This window comes from Rhamphochromis sp. 'chilingali' (genome assembly GCF_963969265.1).
Source record: "Rhamphochromis sp. 'chilingali' genome assembly, chromosome: 8".
Classification (NCBI taxonomy): domain Eukaryota; kingdom Metazoa; phylum Chordata; class Actinopteri; order Cichliformes; family Cichlidae; genus Rhamphochromis; species Rhamphochromis sp. 'chilingali'.
Window position 1 is genome coordinate 28,866,439 of NC_137935.1, and position 27,217 is coordinate 28,893,655.

At 40.1% G+C, this 27,217-nt stretch overlaps 1 protein-coding gene across 1 annotated transcript in view; it reads right to left on the bottom strand.

The window, feature by feature from the left end:
* The window catches only part of arap1 (ArfGAP with RhoGAP domain, ankyrin repeat and PH domain 1), a 60,521-nt gene that overhangs the window by 4,849 nt on the left and 28,455 nt on the right, over positions 1 to 27,217 (bottom strand). Inside the window, exons 11-32 of the mRNA XM_080888133.1 lie at positions 26,847 to 27,046; positions 25,777 to 25,862; positions 25,197 to 25,379; positions 15,206 to 15,380; positions 14,036 to 14,170; positions 13,793 to 13,928; positions 13,509 to 13,611; positions 12,608 to 12,800; positions 12,470 to 12,515; positions 12,129 to 12,292; positions 10,886 to 11,098; positions 8,344 to 8,449; positions 8,096 to 8,243; positions 7,788 to 7,859; positions 6,829 to 6,906; positions 6,579 to 6,696; positions 5,797 to 5,910; positions 5,560 to 5,699; positions 5,384 to 5,466; positions 4,725 to 4,784; positions 636 to 699; positions 165 to 323 (exon numbers count right to left, since the gene is read on the bottom strand). Of these exons, the coding sequence (XP_080744259.1) occupies positions 165 to 323; positions 636 to 699; positions 4,725 to 4,784; positions 5,384 to 5,466; positions 5,560 to 5,699; positions 5,797 to 5,910; positions 6,579 to 6,696; positions 6,829 to 6,906; positions 7,788 to 7,859; positions 8,096 to 8,243; positions 8,344 to 8,449; positions 10,886 to 11,098; positions 12,129 to 12,292; positions 12,470 to 12,515; positions 12,608 to 12,800; positions 13,509 to 13,611; positions 13,793 to 13,928; positions 14,036 to 14,170; positions 15,206 to 15,380; positions 25,197 to 25,379; positions 25,777 to 25,862; positions 26,847 to 27,046 (2,776 nt within the window). The remainder of the gene's footprint in view (positions 1 to 164; positions 324 to 635; positions 700 to 4,724; positions 4,785 to 5,383; positions 5,467 to 5,559; positions 5,700 to 5,796; positions 5,911 to 6,578; positions 6,697 to 6,828; positions 6,907 to 7,787; positions 7,860 to 8,095; positions 8,244 to 8,343; positions 8,450 to 10,885; positions 11,099 to 12,128; positions 12,293 to 12,469; positions 12,516 to 12,607; positions 12,801 to 13,508; positions 13,612 to 13,792; positions 13,929 to 14,035; positions 14,171 to 15,205; positions 15,381 to 25,196; positions 25,380 to 25,776; positions 25,863 to 26,846; positions 27,047 to 27,217) is intronic.

Here is a 27,217-nt window from a genome sequence, read left to right on the forward strand (position 1 = left end):
TTGGTATAGGATGTGCGCAAATTTGCACTGCTCTTTGATTCGGCTCATGGTTGAGGGGTCTGGACCACCTGCGCAGCATGAAAGTCTCTGATTAACTGGGCAGCTTTGCAGTGAGCTGCCTGGTTCGTCGTAGATTACTCCCAGTGATTGGTAGATTGACTCACAGCAAGCTGGTCTTGGCTGAAAGCTGCAACGCTGTTCCGCATCTCATTCTCACTGCCACGCAGTGGTATCAGTGACACGTTACCATGACGTGTGTCTGGCAACTCACGACTCACGCGCTTGTGCTGGAGTCCATCCTGAGGCCACACGTTACCATCGTACTTTACCAAGGAGGAGAAACCGAGAGGAGAGAAGACAGACATGTTACGATACTACAATATAATACTACTACACTGTGAGGAAACTATTTAAATCATTTAACATGGTCCTGGTGAGGATTACTGATTTCAGTAGTGCTGTTTTATTTACTTTCTTTATTAGAGTTTCTAAAACTTCTGCATCGCTGCTTGGTTTTTACAAGAAATTCACAGTTTTCACAAATAACAACAAAAGAAATAAAACAAATCATAACACATTTAAATGATTTATTACAAATTTTCTACCTCTCAGCAGGTGTTCAGGGAGGGACATACCTGAATACTGAGAAATGTAGCATACCACTCTCTCATTTCTGACTGGGTCTCACAGCAGAGATACCTGCAAATAAATAGAGGCAGATAAGTGAAGCAGACAGTGCGATAAAAATCAAACTGTGGGCTGAGTGTGTGTGTGTGTGTGTGTGTGTGTGTGTGTGTGTGTGTGGGGGGGGGGGGGGGGGGGGGGGTCTTGGGAGACAAGCAAACAGTGAGGCAGAGATGAATTCGAGGACCAGGGGAAATTTGGAAGAAAAAAAAAAAGAACAAGAACAAAGGGAGGTAGTGAAAACTGTTAACTGAAATTGACGTGTTCTCTCCTATGACACCTGACAGTGACGCCACAAGCGTAAACAGTGAGCACGACTACTAATTTAAACTTCCGCCCAAAACAAACAGGGAAAATATATATACATATCATCATAAAATGAAAATGACTGTGTCTGCACCTTCAGCATCCAGCGTGTGTGCCTGTGTGTGCGTGCCTGTGTCCCTGAAAAGTGCGAATTCGTGCCTCTGTAGTGTCTGCATGCATGTACGTGCAAATTTCATGCCACTCAGGTTGCCGTCATAGCCCTCTGAGTCATCAGTCATGCTGCTGTGCTGAATAAACAGGCTGTATTTATACGATTATTACTGTTATGAGCACAAATTTAGACTCCAACAATTATTCGAGTGAAGTCCTCTGAGACAGCAAAACACTGATACAAAGAGACTTTAAAAACAAAACAGCAATGCAGCATGCAACTGACACAAAATTAGGTGCAGTCATAGAATTTGACAGAATACCCACCACACACACACACACACACACACACCCCCCCCCACACACACACACACCCACACACACCCCTAGCTCCTCCCTCTCCCTAGTTCACTTCATAATGCCTAACAGAGCTCATTAGTGTTTGCTGGCATTCAAAATGAGACAGCCTCTCTATTCCAGTGCACATACATGCAGCACAGTATCTCCTACATGTGACTTTTTCGTTTTTGCTTGCAATTAACTGCCCGCCATTATCAGCGTCAAAAGACTGAGAGCTGCTCATCTATGATTATGGATTACCAAAAAGCCACAGAATAAAATTTACATAATATTCCTAAAATTTATTAGCACCCTTATAAGCTTAAGCACGAGGTGTGCTGAGAAAATAGTGCTGCAAGGAGGAAAAAAAAAAGAAAAAAAAAAGGGGGGGAAATTAATGTGCTAAGAGTTTTGAGAACATTAAGGGACATTTAGTGCAGATATATTAAAAAAAAAAAAAAGATTGGGATGATACAGTCACACGGGCGCCTCCTCATCTAGCTCTTTTGATTATTATTTTTTCCACTTTCTTATCCCTCTCCACTCAAAGTTGTATTTTAACTGCATTAAAGTCAACATTTCTTACTCAGTATACAGTATCTCCCCTTCAGCATGACTCTTTGCCCCTCTACCTTCCACCTCTTTCTGCATCTTCCTTGCTCCCTCTCATGTCTGCTTGTTGCTGCAAGGGACACGGCAATGGAGGCTGACCAAGAAATTATACTACCTACAGCATGACGGGAGCAGCTGTCCCATTACAACTACAAAGATGACTACAGATGCTAACAATGCATACCCAGTGTAACATGTACACACAGTCGCGCGCACACACACACGCACACACACACACACACACACGGAGGGTGAATACCTGAACAGGCCTAGCTTAGAACAGAGCCCTGTTTATAGGTGTATTCATGTGTGTTCACCCCCTAGGTGGAGTCAACCTTTTATATGCCTCCTTCTCGAGACTCTCATGCAGGGATCTGACCCGTTTTCTCAGCCTACAGAAAATCTAGCAGCTTTCTCCAAAGTTGGTTGTGTTTATATCCGTATCACCATGCTGCCATAAAGTTAAAAATAAATTAATAAATAAAATGACACACAGGAAGAGCAAAGGCTGAGCTCCTGCAAACACTATATTAGTGCTGCAATCTAATATAATGACAGACTTTAGTTATATTTCATGTATTGAAACAAATGTTTACAAATACAACTGTTTAAACTATAAATAAAAGCACAAGTAGAGCAGGGTGATATGACCAAAAATATTTATCACGATATACATTTGAAAATTTGCGTTAACGATATAACTGACAAAAAAACTAGACAAAAAACTTTACAACTCCACAACTTTATTAGTGCAAAAAAACCCAAAACAAAACATCAATGTATTTTCACTTGAACAAGCAGCTGTTTTAAGTGCATTAAAGTTATATAAAAATGTAACAGTGCAAATGCAAATTCTTTGCTGACAGTTTAACCAAAAGGCATTTCCAGTGGAAATTGGCCGACATATCCTCAGCATAACCATGTATAATATCCACAACACTTAAAAAGAGGTTATGCACACACAATACGGTAATATTATGTTGAAGCACAGTACGTATCACTCCGCGAGGCTCCTGCCTACGATAGTCGTAATGCTCCGACAATCCATCAAGCGGTGCGGGTTCGTAGCTTAGCAAAGTCGTACTAAAACATTTGACAGATTTTCGAGCGCCGTGTACGACATAAAATCGTTTCGAGGTCAGTAAACACAACCAGAATTCATACATAAGGCACACGGGATTATAAGGGGCTCTGTCGATTTTCAGAAAAATCAAAGGATTGATTTTAAGTGTGCCGTATTTTCCAAACAACACGGTAATAACGACGGCCCGCTAGCATACTCTACCAAAAGTAGTGCTTTGTTGTGTATCTGACGGATGAAAGCCAAACCAGTTCCACACCACTGAAGTTGCAGCATTTTTACAAACCAATTCTGGTTCATCTATTTCATTTAACGATCTGCTTTCGCTCTTCTCATTCTGCATCGCCGCCATGTGTGTATGTAAACAAAGGCATTGCGCATGCGCGTTTTACCCATATTCTATTGCAATATTTCATTTTCCTATCGTTGCCCAACATTACACCGGTATTACCGTAAACGGTATGATATAGCCCAGCCCTAAGCACAATGCAAATCTCATGAACTTGGATTTATTCACAATAGAACAATGAAACCTGAAATTGAAATTGACGCCAGCAACACGTCTCTAAAAATTTGAGCTGCCAACTTCTGTGAGAGAAATCTATTCCCATTCTCGTCTGATATCAGATATATATAGCTGCTGAACCTCACGGCTTACTTACTCCACCTTACTAATGTTTTCTACAGGCAGACCAGTTCAGCACCTGGACTCTTCGACAGCAAAGCCATGCTGTTGTAATAGATGCAGCATGCAGTTTAGTATCATCTTGCTGAAATATGCACGGCATCCCCTGAAAGGCTTTCTGGATGGGAGCATGTGATAAACTAAAACCTCTGGACATCTTTCATCATTAATTGTGTCTTTCCAGATGTGCCAGCTGCCAGTTCTATGTATGTATGTAAGTATGTATTGTATGTATTTATGTATTAATGCATGCAGGTACCATCAGACATGAGCACGGAGGTCCCTCTCTGCTTTAATCTAGAGACTGCAGTGTCCATGTTTTGCACAATGCTAATCATTCTGACAACAGAACAGTTTTCCACTTTGTCTCAGTCCATTCACATCGTCATGTGTTTCTGGTTCTTTGCACGATAGCGCTTTAACCTGCATTCATGAACCGCACGATGAGCTGTGCTCACAGATAATGATTTCTGGAAGTCTTCCTGAGCCCAAGCAAGCAGCTTACAGGCATTTACAGGCATGATTTTTGACCTTGTCCCTTACATACGGAGATTTCTGCAGATTTCCTAAATCTTCTGAAGTTATTATGGGCCATAGATTATGTAGATGATGGGATATTCACAGGCTTTTCATTTTTAGATTGAGGAACATTTTTCTGAAATTATTGCACAATTTGTAGAGTGTTTTTTGCATAATGGAGAATCTCTGCCTAAGATGCTCTTTTTATAGCCGATCAAGTTACTGACCTGTTGCAAATCAAGCCAATTAGCGGAAAAAAAATGCTCCTGCGGCTGTTTGTTTTCGGTATTACTCATTTTTCCAGCCAATAAACCAACATTGCTGGTGACGTAATCAGAGCCTGAAAGTTGTGTATTATAAAAAAGAGAGCACTGAATAAGTACTCACCACTGCTGTCTCTCGGGCTTCTCTTGTTTCATGCTCTCATACAGAACTGTCAGTCCCCAACTAAAAATAAACATACAAATCACTTTAACAGCAATTCAGCTTCTTAGGATTCACAGTGTCAGCCTGCCCCCTAGTGGTCACTCTGCTTACAAGGCCCAAACAGCTACTTCAGATAAAGAAACTGTAGAGTTCGTAAATTAATAATTCAAGTTTAGTCGTTAATTATCCCTTTAAGCATGAGCCGAGCTGCAGAAGTTGCTCTGTGTAAACTTTTAAAGTTATGAAACAAGGAAGCTCAAGGGCATCAACCAATTTGGTTCAAGCTAACAAAACTGAGGTAATTTGAGATCAAAAAGATGCATTTTGATCAGTAGGGGTAGCACTAGCTGCTCCCGCCAACAGCAATGTAGTGCAGAGGTGTTACACTTGTATAAAGCTGGAGAATGAGTGGCCAGATATCCAATTATTCATGATCAGATAATCCCAGAAAATTGTTATTCCCAGTAAATACATTTTTTGTGCCCACTGAAGCGATAATTTGCATGGCCAGTCTTCCTCCTGGTGTGACAGCAGTTTCCATTTACAGCAGCCACCTGCTGCTTTGCCACTAAGCACTCATGAGAATAGTGTGACACTGGTAATTCAGCACAGGTGCTCACCATGTGGGAGGACGGAGTTTCTTCTTTATACCAAGGTAAACCTTCAAGTTTTTCACTGGCCATTCACGTTCTGGACGGTTACTCTGACAGACAGTGGGGAAAAAAGGAAAAATTAGTTAACGAGTCTACGAAGGAGATAACAAATAAAATGATAAAAGTATGTCTGTAGATCTTACTCTGACGTCCTTGTACATTCTGAGCGAGTTGTAATTGAGGATGAAATAACGCTCATGAAAACTGGTGAGGCCCAAACCCAAGATGCTTCGCTCCTCTCTGAATTTTATCATCCCGTGCTTGGATGCGTCCGGTTTACTGGCTGCAGGACAGAAGGCCAGATAACTGAAATTGATGCAAGCATGCCACAATGTGGCAGACCAAACAGTGCAGCAATGATTCTGTTGTTTTGTATTTACACAGGTAAAGAGTGATGGCCTCCATTGCAGCATGTTTCTTGATAAGCAGATGAGACTCTGTGCCGATGGAGTGAACAATGGGCAAGACTCGCTCCTGATAGTGCAGCGGTCGTTCTGAAAAACAGAGCAGGCAGAAAGAGAGCATGTGTGAAAACATGATGCAAACTTGGGGCATTTCTGGATGACAAAGAACTTTGCACATCTGCATTCCTCAATAGGGTCAAAGTGTCAGACAAACATGCTGAGCGCTTGATGACATAACTGGTACAGCTTCATATTTTTGGATGCTATAAATACATATTTCCGTAAATCTCACCTTACATCCTGGAAGAATTTTGTTTTGTAAATCTACATACCAATCTGTAGTAAATGACACCGTCTGTAGCGGTAAATTCCTTCCTTCTCTTCCCATCAACAACAACAATTTCCTTCAATTTCTCATCATTACTGCTCCATTTCCTCTTTAATCTGCAGATTACTGCTACTGTCATTTTCATACTGTCGCTTCCTTGTAGGGAACCAGACAGGTCACATACCAGATGCAAAACAAACTGCAGTTTGCAGCCACACTGTTGCAGGCAATTTTTTTTTTTTTTTGCATTAGTCCTAGTAAACTGTCATTTTCCAAAGCAAAATAGCCCTGTACCATATTAATGAAAAAAACAGAATAATTAAGACAGAGTTTACAAAATACCCTATAAATTCTAAATCTGCATCAGCATAAAAAACAAATGCTGTTTGGCATTTGTCCTGCCTCCCTTCATCTTTTTAATCAGTCTTACCCATTTCTTCCTTGCAGCAGATCTCCCAGCAGCTCCAGTAATCTTTGTCTTTAATTGGGATGTTACGCTGGTCCAGAATCTCCAGTGTGAGCTCTAATGCTGTCATAGAACCAGGAATCTGTGGGAAGAGTGGAAATATTTGTTTTCTATAAACACCAGCCTGTTCGTTACTGTGGAACTTGATGTGTGCCAGATGAAAGAACTGGGTTGTTAAATAAATAAATGTGTTATTTGGTGAATTCCAACCCACCTTCACATGTCTCTCTCCACTGGCCTTTTCCTCCAGGTACACAGTACAAATGAAGTCACCTCCTCGTTCAGAAGGAGGCTGAAGTTTAGGGCACACAAACAAACAAATGATCAGACAGAAAAACTGCGATGATAAAAAAAAAAGCGTATACACAGATAACCAAATGCAGTGTTCAAACAAGTCAAAACACTTCACACAACACATTTCACTGAGATCAACTGAACAATAATAAAGGTTAATTACACAGGCAGGTGATAAACTAGAAATTAACATAATAAATTAAGTGTAAAGTTTGGTGGAGGGGGGATTATGGTGAGTGGTTGCTTTTCTAAGACTTGGGTTTGGCACCTTAGTTTCAGTAATGAACCCTTAACACATTCAGGATGAATTACAAACTGCAAGCCGCTTCACATCCAACATTAGCATCTGACCTCACAAATGTGATTCTGGTCAAAAATTCCCATAAACACTCTCCTGAATGTTGTGGAAAGCCTTCCTAGAAGTGTTGAAGCATCATATTAAACCCTTTAGATTAAGATTGGGATGTCAATCAAGTTCGTGTGTGTGTGATGGCTTTTGGAAATATGATGTATCCCAGCGGGATAGAAAACCGATCCAGAAGAATTTCCTTCATTTGCTGATATGTTCTGATGATGGCTGTGGAAATGACTGTTTAATCTCACCGAAGAAATCCACCAAGTTTATTATAATTAACTAAAACTAAGCTAAAAACTGAAACTGCATGGGAAAAAATTCACACTTTTACCAAAGCTGGACTTCTGAAAGAAATTCTAAGTGACACAATTTGAAAAACTAAACTAAAAATATAGAAGAAATATTCTTAGTTTTAGTTCTGCGTTTATATTGTAATATTTTCAATGATTTTCCTAAATCTTGCCTCTGAAATATGTCAGGTCACTGAACCATTCTTTGTTTAAAGTTTATTGTATGTTGCTCACATTTTTCAAATTCCGCATTTTGTGGATAACTTCAATCACTTCTATCTGCTTGTTCAGCTGCTGCTCATCCACCTGCAAGAGAGCATAAGCAGAGTAATTCAACCACAAATAAAAATGTATCAACATTTAAAATCTGCACTGATTCTTCAAAGTGCAGAATCACTGCACTGTGTTGTAATCACAGTGAAGCTTGATCTTTAAGATAAAAAGATAAGACGAACACTTAGACCTCTACACCACTGAAAAGTGTTTTTAAATCCCTGATGTGTTAGCATAGAAGCATTACCACCTTTGTTATCAGCACTGACCTCAAAGATGAGTTTGTAGTGCTCAATGAGGTCTTCAATGGCGCGGCCAGCGGCATAGTCCTTCCCGTCAGTCTGGAACAGTGTGGGACCGAACACGATGGCCAGATTATGGTTGTTCATCTGGTTGTCATCCGAAAAGTGCTGCACGCTGAAACACAAGCGGTAAAAAAAACACACAAGTCTGTGCACAAATACATACTCAGGGAGAGGTGATAAGATGGTATCAGTCACTGTGTATCAGTTCTCACCAGTAGAGATGCTCGATAAGGGCTTGTAGTGTTGCCTTGTTGACATGAGGCAGTTTGTTCAAGAACTGCTTGTACTGGGAGATTTTAGTACTTTCATCCTGAATGGCTGGGGAAGAGAGAAGAAGATGAGGAGAAAAGTAAAATTATTAAATAAAATTATGAACACAGAGGATATTTATAGTACAAACGGCCAGGATCAAAGAAAGAGCTGGGAGGGTAAGATGGAACGAAAAAAAAAAAAAAATTAAAAAAAAAGAGCACAGGACGAGAGCACAAAAGATCAAAACAGGGAGAAAGGCTGAAGAGAGGCCTGATGAAAAAGGACTCTAGACTTCTAAAACAAAGAGCATTTTTGTTTAAACTGGCATGTATATATTAAAAATGGCCAGCAGTGTGTAGGTCTTTGGTTGAAAACAATAACAAGATGATGGTACCAGACACACAGCTGCAGCATATCTTTAAACTCATTCTCTTTGCACTGTATGTTCAATTTAGCTTCAGTGTTAAAAAAAACAAAACACTAGAATTACAATGACAAACATATCATTAAATCCCTGCAATACTAGCATTATATGCTCATTTTCATTTGAAACCAGTACATTGTCAAATGCTTATGTTACTGGGGCAAAAAAGACTGGAAAAGTTGTGCTAAAAGCTGTTTTCGGTGTAAGACTACAAATAGTAAGAGGCAGTTATGTACTGCAATAATTTCGATTGTTGAAAAAATCCCTAAACAATGACGCCCAACATCAACACTAAACACCCAAACCCAAGATAAAATACAAAAGGGTTGTGGTCCTTCCTTGTAAACTAGATTAAAGTGCAGAGGGACTAAAAGCTACAGATGAGGACAGATGAGGACAGATGAGGACCCTCCTCATGAAAGTTTAAAACTTACACAAAAAAAAATTAAAAAAGGTTTCTGTTAAACATAGCAAGCGATTTTTAAAACACAGCTTTCCCCAAACATCCTAGTTTTGTTTTGGATGTTTAGTTTTTTGTTTTTATTTTTTACATTGCACACAGAAACTAAATTGTTTCACAAAAAACAAAAACTACCAGGGTCAAGGTTATTAATAGTTATTTGCAAATCCTTTTTACTGGAAAACAGCCTGCTGTCATTTGCTGTAGTTGTCAACAAGACCCATACTCGTCTCCCGAGCGAGACTCTCTAAAGCTTTACACAGGCTGGTAGTTGTTCATCAGGTGCGATGTATGTTTTGAGTCACTGTTGTGTTGGAAGACAAAGTGATGACTGAGATCCAGGTTTGCTGCCAACTGTTTGAGGTTTTCTTTCAAAATCTTCACATATCCTTCACTCTTCCTTCCATTTTGACAAGATGCCCACTTCCAGACGTTATGAAGCATCTCCACAGCATAATAGTCCCACCACCATGCTTCACTGCGGGGACGGTGTTCTATGGGTTGACGTCTCTCCATTTTTTTCTCCAAACATAAGTCACTGTGGCTACAGAGCCTTTGTTTCATCTCATCTCATCTGACAAAAGGACACACTCCCATATGCATAATGTTTCTTCAGGTTGTCCTTAGCATGCTTTAGTCTGTCTTGAAGGTACGTCTTCTGCAGAAGTGGACTTTTCCTTCGTCTGCAACCTCATGGTTCCTGCGCAGGTTTCTAGTGACAGTCTTCTTTGAGAGTAGGAAATCCAAGTCGACTAAGTTATTCATGAGTGTCTTGACAGTTGTTCTGTGGTCTTTGGACACATCTCTCACAGGTTTTCTTTAATGAATCTTTCACTTCCTGCCTCTGTCAGGCTTGTTGTGTGCTGTGTGTCACTTTCCTAATGATAGTTCTCACTCCAGTTCTTGACACTTGGAAACACTGTGATAACGATGTATATCCATCTCTGCTTTATGAGCAGCCATAACTCTTTATCACAAGTCTAAACTGCTTTCTTGTGTTTTTGACATGATGCTTTCTCAAGTGACTGCTCAAACAGTCTATAAGGGTACAAAGTTTAAGTTAAAGCACATTAATTCACAGCAATGGTTTGTACTAAGGCTCATAAAGCTCAGGGTCATAACATGAGCCTGTTAGTTATTGTTTTTCTCCAAAATAATTCTGTTATTGTGTGCAAACAGAAATTTGAAAATAGAATTGCTATGTTGAAATTTGCTGCCCTGTTAAAAAAAAAAAAAAAAAAAAAAAAAAGCACAGTGACATTGATTTTCGGCTAATAATTTTGTAATGTGCTAAATGCCACAAAATGCATGTCTGTAAAGGGACCATGACAGGTCATCCGCCATACAGATGACTTCTTAATCCAGGAAGGCCTTGCTTGTTTTGGCATGGCAATACTAAACCAGCTCAGGTTTTAGAACAGTATGGCTCCAAACTGGCCTGTCAGTGTGTCTCTCAGAAGATGCAGTATCATGATATCAAAACATCAGAAAAACTAATTTGCCCCTTTTAAGGAGAGCCACAGGTGTCTGATCTATACATGTTTTACAGGATACTCAAAGCTCGTAAAATAATAAGAAACATAGGAATCATGAAGAAACAAAATCGTATGACTCTTACTTGCAGTGCTGAGCCAGGAGGGGGAGTCCTGTGTTGTGAACACTCCCTCTTTCAACTCCCTGAAAAACCGTTTGAGTGTGTTAGAGACGTCGTCCACCTGATGCTCTCCTTCCCTTAGGCAAAGGCTGCGAGCATCGTGACGAAACCTCTCGCACAGAGCTGCCACACGAGAGTTCACGCCGCTCTTGCGATAAATTCCCTCTGACACCATACCTAGAGATGGGACATTAACAAGCACACACAAAAACACACAGAGTAGAATGTTACACAAACACAGACTTAAACCGGAAGAAACAGCTCTTTCACCACTGACAAAAGAAAACAAAAGTTCCTCAAACTTAATCGTTATATTGCATCTTCCAACATTCAGAACATTTAATGCATCAAGTGTTTCGCCTCAACACTGCAACGATTGGCCTCTGAGGGCTTGGAAACATTGAGCTGACTGACATCTGAAGGCAAAGCAAAAACAACAACGAGGGGAAAAAAGAAAGAAGAAAAAAAATCACATGAGCAGAGCTGCTAGCGGTGAGGCCAGAAGGCCAATATGTCAAACGGTGTCAACCCACAAAGAGAGAAGTGTGATGCAGCTGCACTTCTCTACAATGAGTGCAGATAATTAAAACAATGGACCTCACACACCACACTGAGAGCAAGTTAGGCCCATGTCCACTCGAGGAAATAAGAGTCATGTTATTTCCTCTATTTTATCTTTGTCTACTTTGAACTGTTGTACATGTCAAGCTTTTCAAGCTGTGAACTCATGCAAGAGATGTAGCACAAGCAACTCTGCCACTCTGGTGAAACCAATGTTCAAGCTGTACAGCTATATAAAAGATGAGGAGGAAGATGGTTCTTCCGTGGATAGATCCAGTGGAATTTAACACAGTAAACTTAAGGTCCAACTATTATAGCCACATGAGTTCAGAGAAAGATAGAAAAGGTTACAGTTCATGCTGAACCAAGAGCCTGGATTTTTGTTTGTGTGCTGAACTATGATGGTTAACTAAATTTTATGTTATGCAAATGTTATATTATCAATGCTTACCATGATATGAGGTATGACTTGTGTTGTAAGGAGTCGTCTTTGTTTGGTTTGTTATGTAAGTAATGTTGCATATATGTGTGAATGTTTTATAGTGCACTGTCAAAATGTAACACAATAAACAAAACTAAAGATGCATGAAGTACATATTTACTTCACAAAAATGGTTTCTTATGTGTGTGAGTGTGTGTTTCTTACCACACTGTGTGATGTAGTTAATGCAGCTATCTACGATCACCGGTATGTCCGTCTCCGTGAGCTGCTGCTCGTGCAGCCTGTCTCCTCCACTCCCTGCAGCTGCCTGGATAGCTGCACACCAGCAAGAAAAATCCAGCTTTCTCTTTCCTTCTATGTACAGAGTTCTAAAAAAAAGAGAAGAAGAAACAAATAAAGAAGAAAGAAGAATTAATAGATGAGTATGTGAGGGAAAACCGTTTCATCATTAGGAATATCTATAAAAATTAAACAGGTTAATCTTTAAAGGGGTTTCAAACTGTAAGAATAATTTGTCAATCAGCACGCAAATGATCCGTTCTCACCTGCCTTTCCCCACCAGAACCATGACTTCATTGTCTTGCTGAATTGCTGTAAAACACAAATACAGGGTAAGAACTGTTGTGCTCTAATCGCTGAGCACTCGCACAGTGATTAAATCCATGTTTGCGTGTCTTACTCACATAGTTCGTTCAGTTTGCGGAGGTGGATCTCCTCCACCTGACTGCCTTCCAGGTAAACGTGAAGTACAGACCCCTCCAGAGCAAACCACCCAACTTTGGACCTTTGTAGGTTCAAGCCATCTTTGCACATCAGCTTCCCAATCCTCTCAGAATTCAATCTCAGCAAAGGTTCTGCAGAGACTGGAATAAAGGCCTACAAGCAAAGGACATACGGCGTTTGTACTGAAGCTTCTTTAGGCTGCTCCCTTTTCAAAAACGGGAAAGAGCTCCACATATTTTGATCTGGCAGATTTTTACGCCTAAGGATCTTCCTGACGCAATCCCCAAGGGATCTGTGCCTCCTCCTGGTCTCAAACCAGGGTTTGTACAAAATCATCCTTGCCCTTCTTTTTTATTATGAGCTACATTTTATTTTATTTCATTTAAATTCAAGCTTTTAAAAACGAATACTATTTGTCACTGCTTGAAGAACACAGTGTGGGTGGCAACAAATTCAGCCTCGATTCTGGTTACATTCTGTCCAGTTACTATCTCGGCCTTCTCCCCAAGAGCTGTGGAAAGAGACAATCCTCCACGAAACTGGTTGTGTCACAGGTTGTTCATGACCTTGTGCATAACTCTGACACATCTGACTGGTCTCACAATAACTAATGAAATTTGAGTGCACACACTTTGCCCTTTCAGCCGTTGAGATAAAATGACTGTTGTTTCATTTCACACGATCACGTCAGTCGTAAAGAAAGTTGTGCTTTGATAAAATAAACAACAGCGAGCACTGTCCTGATCACTGACACCAAGCTTAATCTGCTAACACCACTTATAAGAGCTTTCTTATTTGACTAGAAATAAAGAAAAATCACAAATCTCTCCGTTAAGCTGAATATATGTATTTGATTGTTACCTTGGTGATAGACTTGACCCACTGGGATTTGACTTCTGAGTCATCGGTGCCAAACAGGTAGAGACGCTCAGACTCTGTATAAATTTCAAATGTATTGTTGTACCTGGGGGTTGGGGGAAAAAAAAAAAAAAAAAAAAAAAAGGAGGTTAGAGGAGCAGACACTGGGAAATTTAAGAAAGAGAAGGAGGAGACATACGATTCATCTCGCTTAACATTACAAGGTGTCGTTGCATTTTTGCTGTAAATGTGCATTTACGACGGACAGTGTGTGGGTGTTTGCGTACCCATGTCTGTCGTCGTTGTCGGAAGCCAAACACACGATCTCTGAAGCCTTGAGAGCTCCATTTGGGTTTGAGTTCTTGTCACTTTCGTAGTAGCTGAAAACGCCATCATTTAGCGTGCACCAGCGACGACTGAACTCTATATTGATAGACAAATAAATATTTGCCAAGCATAATAGTGATAATCACTTTAACTATTCTTTCTTCTTGTGGTAAGTGTTGCTGTTGTAGAGTGTTTGTGCTTACCCTCTTTGGCCTTGCGCTCTGTGACTGGCCGAGCCATGGATGCAGTTTTGAATAGGAAGCCATTGTGAGACACGGAAGGAGGTAGTGGGTAAGGTTCTGGGTCCATAGCATCCACCTCCTCTAACCGTGGTAGCTCTACAGAAAAGCATTGTAAAGAATTTGATTGTATGAAAGTAAAGAAGTGTTTACGACACACTCTTACGGTCTCTTAAACTTTTAAACCCTGTTGAAATGGCCCCTCCCTCGTTTCTCAACACTCTGCTTTGAGTTCTTACCTCATAGTTGAACTATGTTTTGCTATGACTGTAGTCACCCACTCTTAAAATGTCAGTGCCTTGATCCATCTGACGTCACCAAATATCAACCAATTTCTAAATTACCTCATTGCTAATACCAAGATTATTATAGTTAACTAAAAACTAACCTAAACCAAATGTCAACTAACAAATGATATAAAGTATTACAACTTGCCTGATGAGGCTTTGATGGGAGTGTTTATTGAGACTTTTGATGTCTACAAGACTGTAAGTCAATGACTTTTTAAAAGTGCTGTTAACTAGAATCAGGGGGCTCTTAAACGAAAGCTAAACATGCTTTACACCAACAACATGCCTCTAAACTAGCCTGCCTGCAATCCAGACCTGTGACCCACTAAAAACATGTCACACATTTAGAAAATGAAAGACACAACACAAGCAACAAGGAGCACCTCCTATGTGAAGCAAGACTGGGGAAACACTGTTCAGCTGATTACAGGTTCAGTAAATCGCTGCATTCTGCTCTCACTTAGAGCTTAATAAGCATTCAAACTTCTTGGATTGCAGAATTGATATTAAGGGTCCACTCATTATTTCAAGATCCTGTTGATTACTGAAGCAAAAACAATTTTAATGTCAGGGAAACACAATTTTTGAATGACCTAACTGAGAGGATCCAAATTACAAAGCCAACTGCTTTGTATAAGATCCTTTTTTAACGTATCCCTCCAGTCCGTTCTCGTTTCCAGAATCTGCCTGCCTATAAAGCACGCTGTGTTTCGACAAGTGCTTTGTGAAAAAACATGTTATTTTTTTTAAATCAATACTTTAACAAACTCTTTCATGAAAGCTCTACTCAGTCCATTAAAAACAAATGTGTGCTTGGGACCCTGAGCTTGCACGCATACTGTACCTGTGTTCAGATTATGGTTCAATAACTCGGCCTGTAGGGGTTGCGAGTGTGCGGTGGCCAAGGAGAGGGGGGAGGGTTGACTTTCCAGCCCAGTTGAACAATTCACATCTGCACCGCAGAAAATCAGGCTCAGCGTCTCCAGTACATCGCTGCACTGCACATTTATACAAAGAGCCTGGAGAAAAGGGGAGAGCAACAGACAAGGAGACACACGAGTAAACGCTCGTGTACAAAAATAACAGGCGGAAACAACTGTGTACCGTTTCTTGGCAACAACTTCTGGCTTTATAGTGCAAGTATTGAACTGAAATTCATTTTACCTCCAAATGCAGACATATCATTTATTTGTTATAGACATATAAAAAGAACTGCATTGCTCAGAAAGTAGGAGACCAAAGAGGTTGGATCAACATTAACTATGACTTAACACAGTTAAACATTGACAACAATTAAAGCAAAGCAGGGAAGGAAATGAGGGTGTGAGATGAAATTAAGACAAGGAAGGAAGGAAATATGGAGGACAGGATGAGAGCGTCGACTTGAGAAGCATTTAGGTAATAAAGAAAAAGGAGTTGCTTTTGTTCTTTTTAAGAAAGAAATCTACAATACAAGACTAATGAAAAAAGTAACAAAAGGGTTTTAATACTGTGATCCTGCTGCAGCTGAAAAGGTTTGAATCATGTTGTTTGAAGTTCTTTCAGTTTTCAGAATGAAGTGAACTTCTGCACACCAAACAAACTGCGTGTTTGTCTGTCAGGGTATGTGGCAGAGGTGGGACCAAGTCATTGTTTTGCAAGTCTCAAGTAAGTCTCAAGTCTTTATCCTCAAGTCTAAAGTCAAGTCTCAAGTAATGTCAGGCAAGTCAGAGTCGAGTCTCAAGTCACTGGTGTAAAAGTCCGAGTCAAGTCACAAGCCTGAAACTTTGAATTTCAAGTCCTTTCGAGTCTTTAAAAAAAAACAAACGAAAAAATAATGTTGCAGTTATGCTAAATGTAAATATTAGACCATGTAATTTTAAAATCTGTGTTTTTCTCAACACATGACAAAATAGTGAACTTAGAAAATATACACAAATTGTGAAATTGCACCTCTTTAAAATGCAGCTCAATTAAACTTAGCTCCAAGAATAATTTTCACCGACAGTTCTGAGATAAGCTGCATGTTATTCTTGGATGCGGTTGTAGGACCGGCTTTAAAATCGCATGACAAAAATATCATACATATTAAAAAAAACTGCATCACCAACGTAGCCTGGACAACATTTGCTAGTTAGATGAAGTCAGCTATCTCATCTTAGCATATTTATATGCATATTTATAATTATACACTTCTTGGAGTGAGTGCATACACTCATGAAGTTTAGTAACTTCAGGTCACTGCAACAAGCCCAGGTACAGTTTACCGACGGATGGGTGCAGGACCTTGAAATGCACCGTGTAGAACGAAAGACCATCGTACGTATCATAAGTTTACCAGTCTCACAAATTGTCGTCATAAATACACATTCCTTAACCGTTTATTAATAGGACCTTTGAGCTCAATGGTAATTAATTAGTAGTGGAAATAATTTCTGGTACCCATCACAGAAATGTAGCAGTGACAATAATATTGTATGCTGTAATCGTACTGGGCAATTAGTGATACAAAAAACCTGTTTTATCCTGTGAATAAAAGTATGTGTTTTTGTCAGTGTACCATAATAACAGAAGCGAAACGCAATATTGTGTCAGGACAATTCACTATTTATGCACAATAAATAAAGGAGCATAGCGCGACAATTTCTGTTCAGCGCCAGACTTACTTGTAACCTATATCACCAATTATGTTAAGAAAAATTACATATTAACTACTACAAAACTCTGACCTTCGTGTAAATGCTTGGAGCAGACTAACCTGTGAGCTGGAGAGTTCTGGGACGTTATATTTGATCTTTGAATGGCTGCAATCCAGGCCATCCGTCGCGTCTTTGTTACTTCGGAAACATGGCTTGAACAATTTCTCTTCAACGACGTAATCCGATAACAACCGATCTCTTTACCCGTCGGCTTCCCGTGGCTGTCATGCGACCGGCTATTGCAGTTAATAATACAACAGCTTCTTGACATTTTTGTGTTTCTTTTTATCGCTGTATAACTGATTTTAATTGAAAGCCTGCATGCGCTAGTACCGCTTGCCACGAGTTCCCAGAATCCTTTGCGGTTCTACCCGTGGATGACGTCACATTTTCAATCTCTAATATGCATGTTAAATTTTATATTTGGGGTAAAATATCAAGTCTTTTCAAGTAAACCGGTTCAAGTCCAATTCAAGTCCCAAGTCATTGGTGTAAAAGTCCAAGTCAAGTCACAAGTCTTAGAACATTTTTTCAAGTCAAGTCTAAAGTCATAAAATTAATGACTCGAGTCTGACTCGAGTCCAAGTCATGTGACTCGAGTCCACACCTCTGGTATGTGGGCTTTAAAACCTGCACGGCCTTTTGCCCAAGAACCCTCATGCTTTACTGTCAACACTGCTCCACTCCTCCTTCCAAATAGATTTAAAAACCATTAAAGTATACTCTGTGTTTTTATTGAATAACAAACATTGCAGTGTCAACAGCAATCTCCACTCATTTTATTTTGGGATTTACCGCAACTGTAGATTACTCTGGTTAAACTATATACAAAGTATTCTCAGGTGTCCTCGAGCCATTTTGGAATGATTAGATTATAAGTCCTAGCTTATGTATTTATCACTTTGTACTCTTTGTGCATGACTGCACAATTGTTTGCAGTCGTTTCCTCGTCACTGATATAACTTGAAGGAATCTTCAGTAATTTTATTACATCCTTGGATGTAATGGAAGCTGTGCAGCAAAAGGTTAAGCTGGAGACACAAAGGACTAGTGTCAAAAACCTGATCTGAATGGAAATCTAAAAACAAAACAGAATTTTTTTTACAATATATTTTTGTAAGCTGAGCATTCTTGAATCTCATAGGAAGGCTCAGACTTTCGGGAGCCTGTTTAGCTCAGTGGGTAACTATATGACACATGGCTAAAGTGCAGCGGTCTGGGTTTGAGTCTGACCTGCGGCCCTGTGCTGCGTGTCCTCGCTTTCTCTCTCTCTCATCTGGTTTTTCTGTCTGTCTTCGCTGCTCTACTGTCAAATAAAGACTAAATATGCCCAAAAACTAATCTTTAGAAGAAAAAAAATGTCTGCTTTGCAATGTAGGCATACGTACCGCTGCGGCAACCCTAAAATCTACACGCACCCTGATATTACACGTCTCATTTAACCCCCGACAACACCACCAAGGACAGAACTATCGTGACAGGTCCAGATGTCTTTACCTGCAGTAGGGAACTTTCCTGGCAGTGATCACACAAACATTTTTAACGTGCTAACAAAGAAGCTTTTGTGTCATATTTCTGTTGCCATTATCTCTCCTTATTAATAGCTCATGAGCGATGACTGATGTGCCATTACTGGCAAACCAGCGAAGGAATTTAAAACTCAGGCAGGTGGAATGCAGCACAAGTTGAGAAAGACGTAATCAGCATTGTGCTAACTCGCTGGAACGATGATGAATATAACTGGTGTTCACTCATATAAATAAGTTCCACAGCACTTCTTCAGACTATAAACAACAAACAAACTAACCCTGAGCACAAGGAAAGAAGAAGAGAGAATACACACCCAGGCATGTCTGTCTTCAGTTAAACGCAATAAGCTCTTTTGGGTCTGACTGAGAAATTCCCCAGTGCACACACACACAGACAGAGCCCCTCCTCTATTTAAGCACTATTGAGCTTACGCACACACGCACACAAACAAACAAGGCAATTAGCAAAGATTAGAATTGCAAAAGATACACCCACACAAACCCAAAAAACACAAAGACAAACTGCCAAAGCACCGATGAGTTGAGAGAATTTAAAACATCAAGAATTATAAATGGGGTTGTTTGCCAGAGTGACAGCACTTCCCATTCCCAAAGCCACAGATCCTGAGACATTACGCAGTCTGGCTTTGTTTCAGTCCAATGAGTCGGAGTGCAGCTGCAGACCGGGTCAAGCACTGAAAGATTTGGCAAACAAAATTCAGGGCGCTCTAATGAGCTGCTTAAAATATCACTAGTAATTTTTTTGTCCAGGGTGAGGCCCAAAATCAGTAAAACAGGCTGTATTTTTCCTTAAAAATCCATCCATGATCTGGTTTTCATGCCCAAGTAGATGAAGTTTTTGGTCTTTAAATCTTTAAAAAGATTTAAGGCAACTTGAAAATGTTATAAAACTATACACAACAAATAAAAAGATGGGTGTAACCTGCTCTTTATCACTGATGGCAACCAAATTTTTCCACTTTTGGTCAACAACATCAAAATGACCACGCTGTTTAGCTGTACCGGCCTGCAATGAAGATGCCACTGCAGCCCAACAAACACAGTCATCCGAACTCTTGTTTGACCACAAGCACAAAGCAGTTCACAGACAATACTCTGCCATCAACAAATAAGTGTGTTATGCTCTGTGCCGATATATTTGCATGTGTATGTGTGCATGTGTGCGGTCCGTACACAACAATGCAGAGAACAGAGGAAAAAATCAGTGCTCTGCTTCATCCCATGTGGACATACATGTAGACACCTACGCTGTGCAAAGAGCCAGTGTACAGTAATATGACAACAGCCTTTTCTTCTGTCCAGGAAAATTGAACCTATCAGAATGAAGTACAATGAGGAAATGGGCTGTTTGAGTGTTAAGAAACCTCACCCTTCAACATCTGCTGCCGATGAAACAGGCAGTAATGTAATAACGCACACAGAGAGAAGGGAATTCAAGAATCTTGCAGAATTTCCCAAGAGAGACAGAGGCAGAGAGATTTTTATCTGGGCGTGTCAAAAAAAAAAAAAAAAAAAAAAAAGCCAACAAAAAAAAAAAAAAACATAGGCCTCCATCTGGCCTCTGCATTTGTATGGGGCTGAACTGGAGGAAAAGAAAGATGAGGGAGGGAAAGGAAGAAAGAGAAATATTGTGAAAAGAAGATGAAAGCATTTCAGTCAGCCACATTAATCAGAGACAGATTGTTTTTGGCTAGAAACTCAACCTATGTACAGACAGTGATACTAACACTGCAGGCTTTGCTGTGTAGACTTTAGCACAAAATACCCCAAACTACACCCACACTTACAGATGTGAATGTACGTGCATATATTAAATCCAGATGAGAAAGAGCTATTCCCATATGTTCCATCATTACCTCACCGTGTGTAGCTTAAAGAGAGAGGGAGATGGTCAGGGAGGTGAAAATCCAGACAGAAAAAGGAGGGCAGAGAAAAAAAAAATGATTTGAAGGAAAAATCATTTTCCTTCAGAGTTCCAGACAAAAAAAAAAAAAAAAAAAAAGGAGGGAGGGGAAAAAAAAGCACTGCAAAATAAACAAGAAAGGAGATCACATGTTGAGCCAATCTCCCTGTAGAAATCGAAATTATTTATAACCTGAAATCCTAAAGTGTGAATGAGGACATGATGGGAATGGTCGGAAAACAGAAGAATTAAATAGGAAGAATGAGCAAAAGCAGAAAATAAAAGGAGAAGGTATGCGATGAAGAGCTCTTCTTATAAGGAATCCAATTACAAAACTTTAAAAGCATAAAAAACAAGGCCGTAAAGAGATTTTTAATCCTGTACCTTAGTTGTTAGTTTGCTATGATAAAATACCAACAACATGCTGATAGCCAACAGCACACAGTCAAGGAGACCTGGGAAAGGAGAGTGGCCGTCAACTTTTCAATAACCGATTGCTTTATTTTCTCAAATGTCACTAAAATAGCCACAAAGTTATGAAAAAAAGTTAAACTATGACAACTATCCCCAACTCAAACACAGAGGGACTATCAAACTGTCTGCATTAAACAACTCTATGTCACACTGTGCACTTCATTATGAAACGTCATCTATGCTGTGTCACTTCTTCCCTTTCAAGGAAACCACGAGCCAACAAAGCCTTTAATGTCAACCTAAAGGCCATAAAAAGCTTCAAACTGTTTAACAGGAAGATGGCAACGCCACAGAGGAAGAACAACTCATGGATGACTGTTACTTTATTCTTAACATGCAGGTGACTAACATTCAATAGAGGTCTTCTAAAAACAGATGCAGTTGTGCCTACAACTGCATCTGTTTTGTTTCTGTAAGAAGGAAATGCAGAGTATGGTTTTTCCAGGGAATAAGAAACCCAGTGTAAAACTGTGGTCACAGCTAGAGTTCACTACTTGATGCAACTGAGAAAAATTAGGAAGCCACAGTAACAACAGAGGAAGAACCAAAAGAGACAAAACAGGAGACGACGATCATGATTTACAGATGGAAACATACAAGCACACAAAAAGAAAGCAGTACAGACCAAATACAGAAAAGGCACACAACCATGCCCACGCAGGCAAATTCATGTGCATTTCAATGTGTTGCAGCTCACTCCAGAGGAAAAAAAAACAAAACATACACACACAGACACACAATAGCTCTAATGTCTCACTAACACAGAGCTGCAGTGCTGCAGTCCCCATAGTGTCAACACAAAAATGTTTCCCACAGACACATTCAAGCACATGACTGCACACACATACTGTCAGAGATCTAAAATCCACTTCCACACATCGCTTTAAACGAACCACCACTGAAATGCAAGGTTGTGCTCTTTTTCTTAACAGAGCTAGCCTAAAAGGACTCAGAGAGCTGCAAAAACAAGGCATATTTTCACTACCCTGTCCTACAGCTCCCCTCTTATACATAGCCCAACCTGGAAGTTTTCAGTTCCCGTCAGTCAGTCCGCTATTTGAATGTCAGTTGACAAAGACAGCCCGGAAAAGTTGCAAATGTAAAAGTCTGAAGCTCATATCAAAAAGAAAATTATAAAAGATATAAACGACTTGCAAATAAGAAAAAAAGAGCAAGGAGTGAAGTGATCAAATTTCTTCAGCGGTCAGAGCCAAACAATGTGTAGGACAGGAGGAGAAGGAGGAGGAGGAAAACAGAGGGAGGGGTGGAATTACAGCACATTCCAGTTAAATCAGTAAGTAATGATGTCACATTAAGGAAAAAAGTAAAAACAAAGAAGAAAGCGAGCAAGAGAAGTGGGGTTAAAAAGCCAGGAGTAGATAAATGACCCTGAATTAGCTAAGGGTGCTGCTGCACTCACAGAGTGTGCAAGCATGTTTTTGTCTTCATTTCGCACTCTTGCACACTTACATCACCTTTTTTGTCACCCACTTTTTTGTCACCAGCTGACACATGTGCAGAGTGTACAATTTCTGAAAGGCACACCCAAGCAGAAGCAATGCTCATCTGTATTTTTCTCATGAACAGGAAAAAACAAACAAACAAGTAGAGCAGCCATTTAAGTAATCACCTCTGAAATGGGGGTGGAGTGGTGTGTGTGGGTTTGTGGGAGAGGGGGGATGAAAGCTGTAGGAAAGTCCAACAGATCACGTCCTCTATAGGTCCCAAAGACCCAAGAGAGAGATAAGAAAAGAGCAGAAAATGGAGCCATCGGGGAGGAGGACAAGCAGCTGCTTTTAAAACAAAAACTAAACAACTTCCTTTATCTCATTCTGCACATCCCAAACACAGTGACTCACACTCACTCACACACACAAATGTAAAAGCTTAACAGCTTGAGGGGGAAAAACACATAGCTCACAGTCAGGTGCTAAATGTGACTCATTTACACACCAAGTTCATCTGTGCCCTGTACACATTGTTAGCAGTAACTGGGTTAAGCTCCTAAGAAGTGACCGAGCTGGGTCTGAAACACTCAGTCATTAATCACACATGATGGAGCCCAGTATAAAAGCTATGGCCATTCCATGGCCACTCACATTTCCTGATTCTAAACAATACTAACCATATTAATGTGTCATCTTCAAGCAAAGCGTCGCCCACCACAAGTACACAAAGACACCGCGGTTGTCACATTTAAAAGAGTCGTTGCTAAGAGTCGGTTCTGGGACCTTGCAGAGTTGCAAGTTTGAAAAAAATGACTCAGAAGCAGGGATTTCACAGGGTTTAGTCCTGAACCTGCATTAATCAGTCTTTAATTCTTCAACTCTAAAATTGAGGTTTGCAAAATTACTTCAAGTGATAGAGCGTGTTTCACAAGTTTAATCAGTTTTTTTAGTCTATAAACCCAACTTGCACTCCATTGCAGCTGCAGTGCAATCAAACAAAGTCCCACAAATGCCTTAAAAACAAGAAAAGTGTCAAATGTTGTAAGACTGGATCAACCAGCTGCAGAAGCATACTGGCTGCTTTACTGTAAGTATCTAAGTGTTAAATAACACTTTCGCCACAGTCACAGGATCTTACCATGTATTTACACAAAGGAACGTGCTTATTTTTATGCTCTTTCTATTGGCTTCAAAGGAAATTCTGCATCTTATTTTAAGTTACTGCTCAAAACAAGAACTCTGAACAGAATCATCAACTTCGAGGTGCAAACCAAGGATGTCAAACTCATTATACACAAAGGCAGCCCACTTTAATCTTAAGGGGTAAAGATCAAAGTAAAACTATATGATAAATCTGTATTGCCCAGACTATCCAGTACTTATAAAATATGAAGTTTGCATTAATGAAAATGTCCTTATAGTGAAAATACAGAAACTTCCCTGTCGTTTAATTATGTTAGTTAATTACTTTGATTCCGTATGAAGGAATCAATCAGCAGGATAAGTTGAAAAACTTGTTTTACAACTACAGTTAAAAAAAATCAAAATCGATGCATACCTTCATACTTTTAGTGGGCGGATTTGAGTATTTACTTGGCCAACTCTGTCCCCCAGGCCTTATATTTGACAAACCTAGGAGGCATTTTTGCATGCTTTTGCATATGCCAAAACTGTTAATATATTTTTTCCACTCACCAATTAACCCCAGTATAATATAACAAGAAATGCAATTTTTCTTCACAGTCTTCTTCAGTCCAAATAAACTGCATGTAGAGAATGCTGAGGCACCAATCTGACGAAGACAACAAAAACATTCCTGCTGCACTGAAGATTCCCACTAGCCCCCATATTTCTTAAACAGACATTAGGAACAAATGGGATCATTTTGTAATGCTGGCTGCCTGCCAAGCTAAGCAATTAGAGAACCAAGGGCTTGGAAGGAGGGGTGACCAAAAAGAAGATCCTGTGTGGAGATAGGAGAAACTTCCAGAAAGGCAGCTGTCAGTGCAGTAGTTTTTCCTCAATGAAAGGCATACAAAAACCTGCATGGGATTCAGGAAAAAAAAAAAAAAAAACCAACCTCAAGGATCCTGATACTGTGAGAAACGAGATTCTCTAGCATGATAACAGCAGTCAGGTCTGAAGGAAACAAGACACTATTCAATACTATCCCAGCCAGGAAGTGTGGTGGTGGCAGCATCATGCTGTGGGGGGATTTTTTTTAAGCAGGGACAGGATGACTCATCTGGGCTTATGAACACCGAATGATGCTAAGTACACAGATGACCTAATGAAGGCAATAATGCACCAGGGGAGCATCTCAGACTAGTATGAAGGTTCATCTACCAACAGGATAATGGGAAAACTGATCCTGAAGTCGTGAGCCGGCTGTTTGTGACATTCAAGGCTCCGGTTGCCTAGGTAACCCTCTAGTGACTTTATTATCAGGTCATATGTTAATCAACAGTATTCTTCAGTCTGGTACTTTCAATCACACAGAAACAGGAAAAGTTTATTTAGGGCCCCGCCCACTACTCATAGCAAGCGGTTATTTCCCTCATGGAAAGATTACGGAAAGTCATTCACTCTCTCTGGTTTCCGGTTGGCACCTCGCTTCCAATGTGGACACATTTTAAGGCCCCATCCGCACACTCAGCTATTCGCTTGTCACTCATCACTTTACACTTTGCAGCTGCTCACTAGCAGAAATTTCTGGCAATGCAGTGCGCAGATTCAGAATTAAACACAACGGTATCACAAGCAAACTGTGACTTTGACTTACGTGATTGAGCTCCCTCTGGTTTCCATACAGAGCGTGGTACCTCCTGTATTTGCCCTGGCGATATTTGTTGCTGATGAAGCGTCTTCTCTCTTCGCTGCAGCTCGAAGGCGACAGAGCTTCACTTGGTGGGACATTAGCTGCCCAAAAACTGTTAGCCCGCTCGTTGCCTATCACCAGGAATAACTGCAACAAGGGCAGGGTGAACAGGAAAATAAATAAATAAATAAAAAATGAAGAGAAGTACTTCCACACTTATTCTATTTTTCTTCTGTAGCACTTACTAGATCAGATTACTGACACTTCTGACCTGCAGGTTTATAAAACAATATAATGAAACCCACACAAAACCACCGGTAACTACTGCCTCGGAAACTTCCACAGAGATGAAACTAAAACTAAGCTGTCTCAGCTCCAAAATGATTAATTGCAGAAACATTATATTTGAACATACTAGTTAATTAATCTTAAGACTTTAAATATTTAAAGAAACTGGACATAAATCCTTGTCTTTGGAGTCTGTTCTAATTTTTATATCAAAAACGTCTCAACAATTAATTAGAGAGAGAATTTCTATTTGTACCTGAATAAGCTCTTCTGTCCAAACTTTCTTATCCATCTTCAGACTTCGAACTTTTGAAATGCTAGGGCCTAGTCCTCTGTGCTCCCCTGGAATAACACACATACACATATTAAAGCCAAGTTCAATCTTGACCATATTATAAGCTCTGTACGGACAACCAAATAACTCTTTACAAACAGACAAAAAACAAACAACAAGTGCAGTGAAATGATTGATTTTTTTATATTTCAAGGCAAAAATCACTGCTGACCAAAGAGAACACGCAGGCTACAACTAGTCATTAGGTTTAGGAGGTAATTACTTTCACACAGGGCCAGGTAGCGTCACCTAAAAACAGCATTGTGTTTTAGCAAAGGGTCAAATACATTTTCACAGCACTGTACAATTACTGCCCTGTGGTTTTATGCCTCTGCCAAACAGCACAACCAACCAACCACACACTGATATCAATGTGTGTCCAGGCTTATTTCACCTTAGTAGAAAAAGACTTTATTTACTAGAAAAATCTATTAAGTGTCTGCATACTAAAAAAATAGAGGTGCAACAAAATCAGAGGTGACCGCAGAGAAGCTACAAGTCCTAAAGTACGGCTGCCTCACACTGATTATCAGAAGCACACATAATTCGGCCAAGAGTTTAAAGGTGGGTAGTAGAAGTGGGTGACATAGCCTGACATTTATATCATGATTCTTTAAATTATAATATTAATATTTCCTGTGATAAAAAACAAAAAACAAAAACATGCCCTTTAATAATGGCCCAAAAAAGTATTTTTTAGGAAATGATATGAGTGAAAAACAGAAGTGAGCTCTGACCACTAACATCTAAATAGTCCCTGAGAACAACTGAACATTTGTCCTAAACTGGAGTGTTTTCCTAAAGAACTTCCTGAAATATCACATCTATGACAACTGATGGCCACGACAAAACAAAGTCACAATGCCTCTTGTGCTGGAAGCCACATGTTAATTCTGATACTCAGCAACTAAAAGTCAAAATGCTGCTAAACACAAAGTATTCACACTGACAGCCCAAAGCACCGCACAAAAACAAAATCAGAACACACAAACCTGCGCATTGTTTGCACACCACCACACACAAATTGATGGCGGCCCACTCCGGCTTCGGTGCTTCACAGTCGGCGCACAGACTGTTGCTAGACTCCGCCCAGATCCGCTCAGCCACCTCGCTGTTAGACAATGCCTCACCTATCGCGTCTCGCATAGCATTCACCCACTGCTCTCTCATCTGCTCTGACTCTGCGATGAAGCTGCGGAGAGAGGCAAGCATATGGACGAGTGTTAACGCTGACATGAAGGTGAGAAATGACGCTTAGATCGCTGTTGTTACGCTAAATATACTCAAGACCTGGAAACCACATAAACTCACAGAGGCAGACAAGCTTCCTCTTTTCACCCTGTCTGCTGCATGCTCAGTTTAT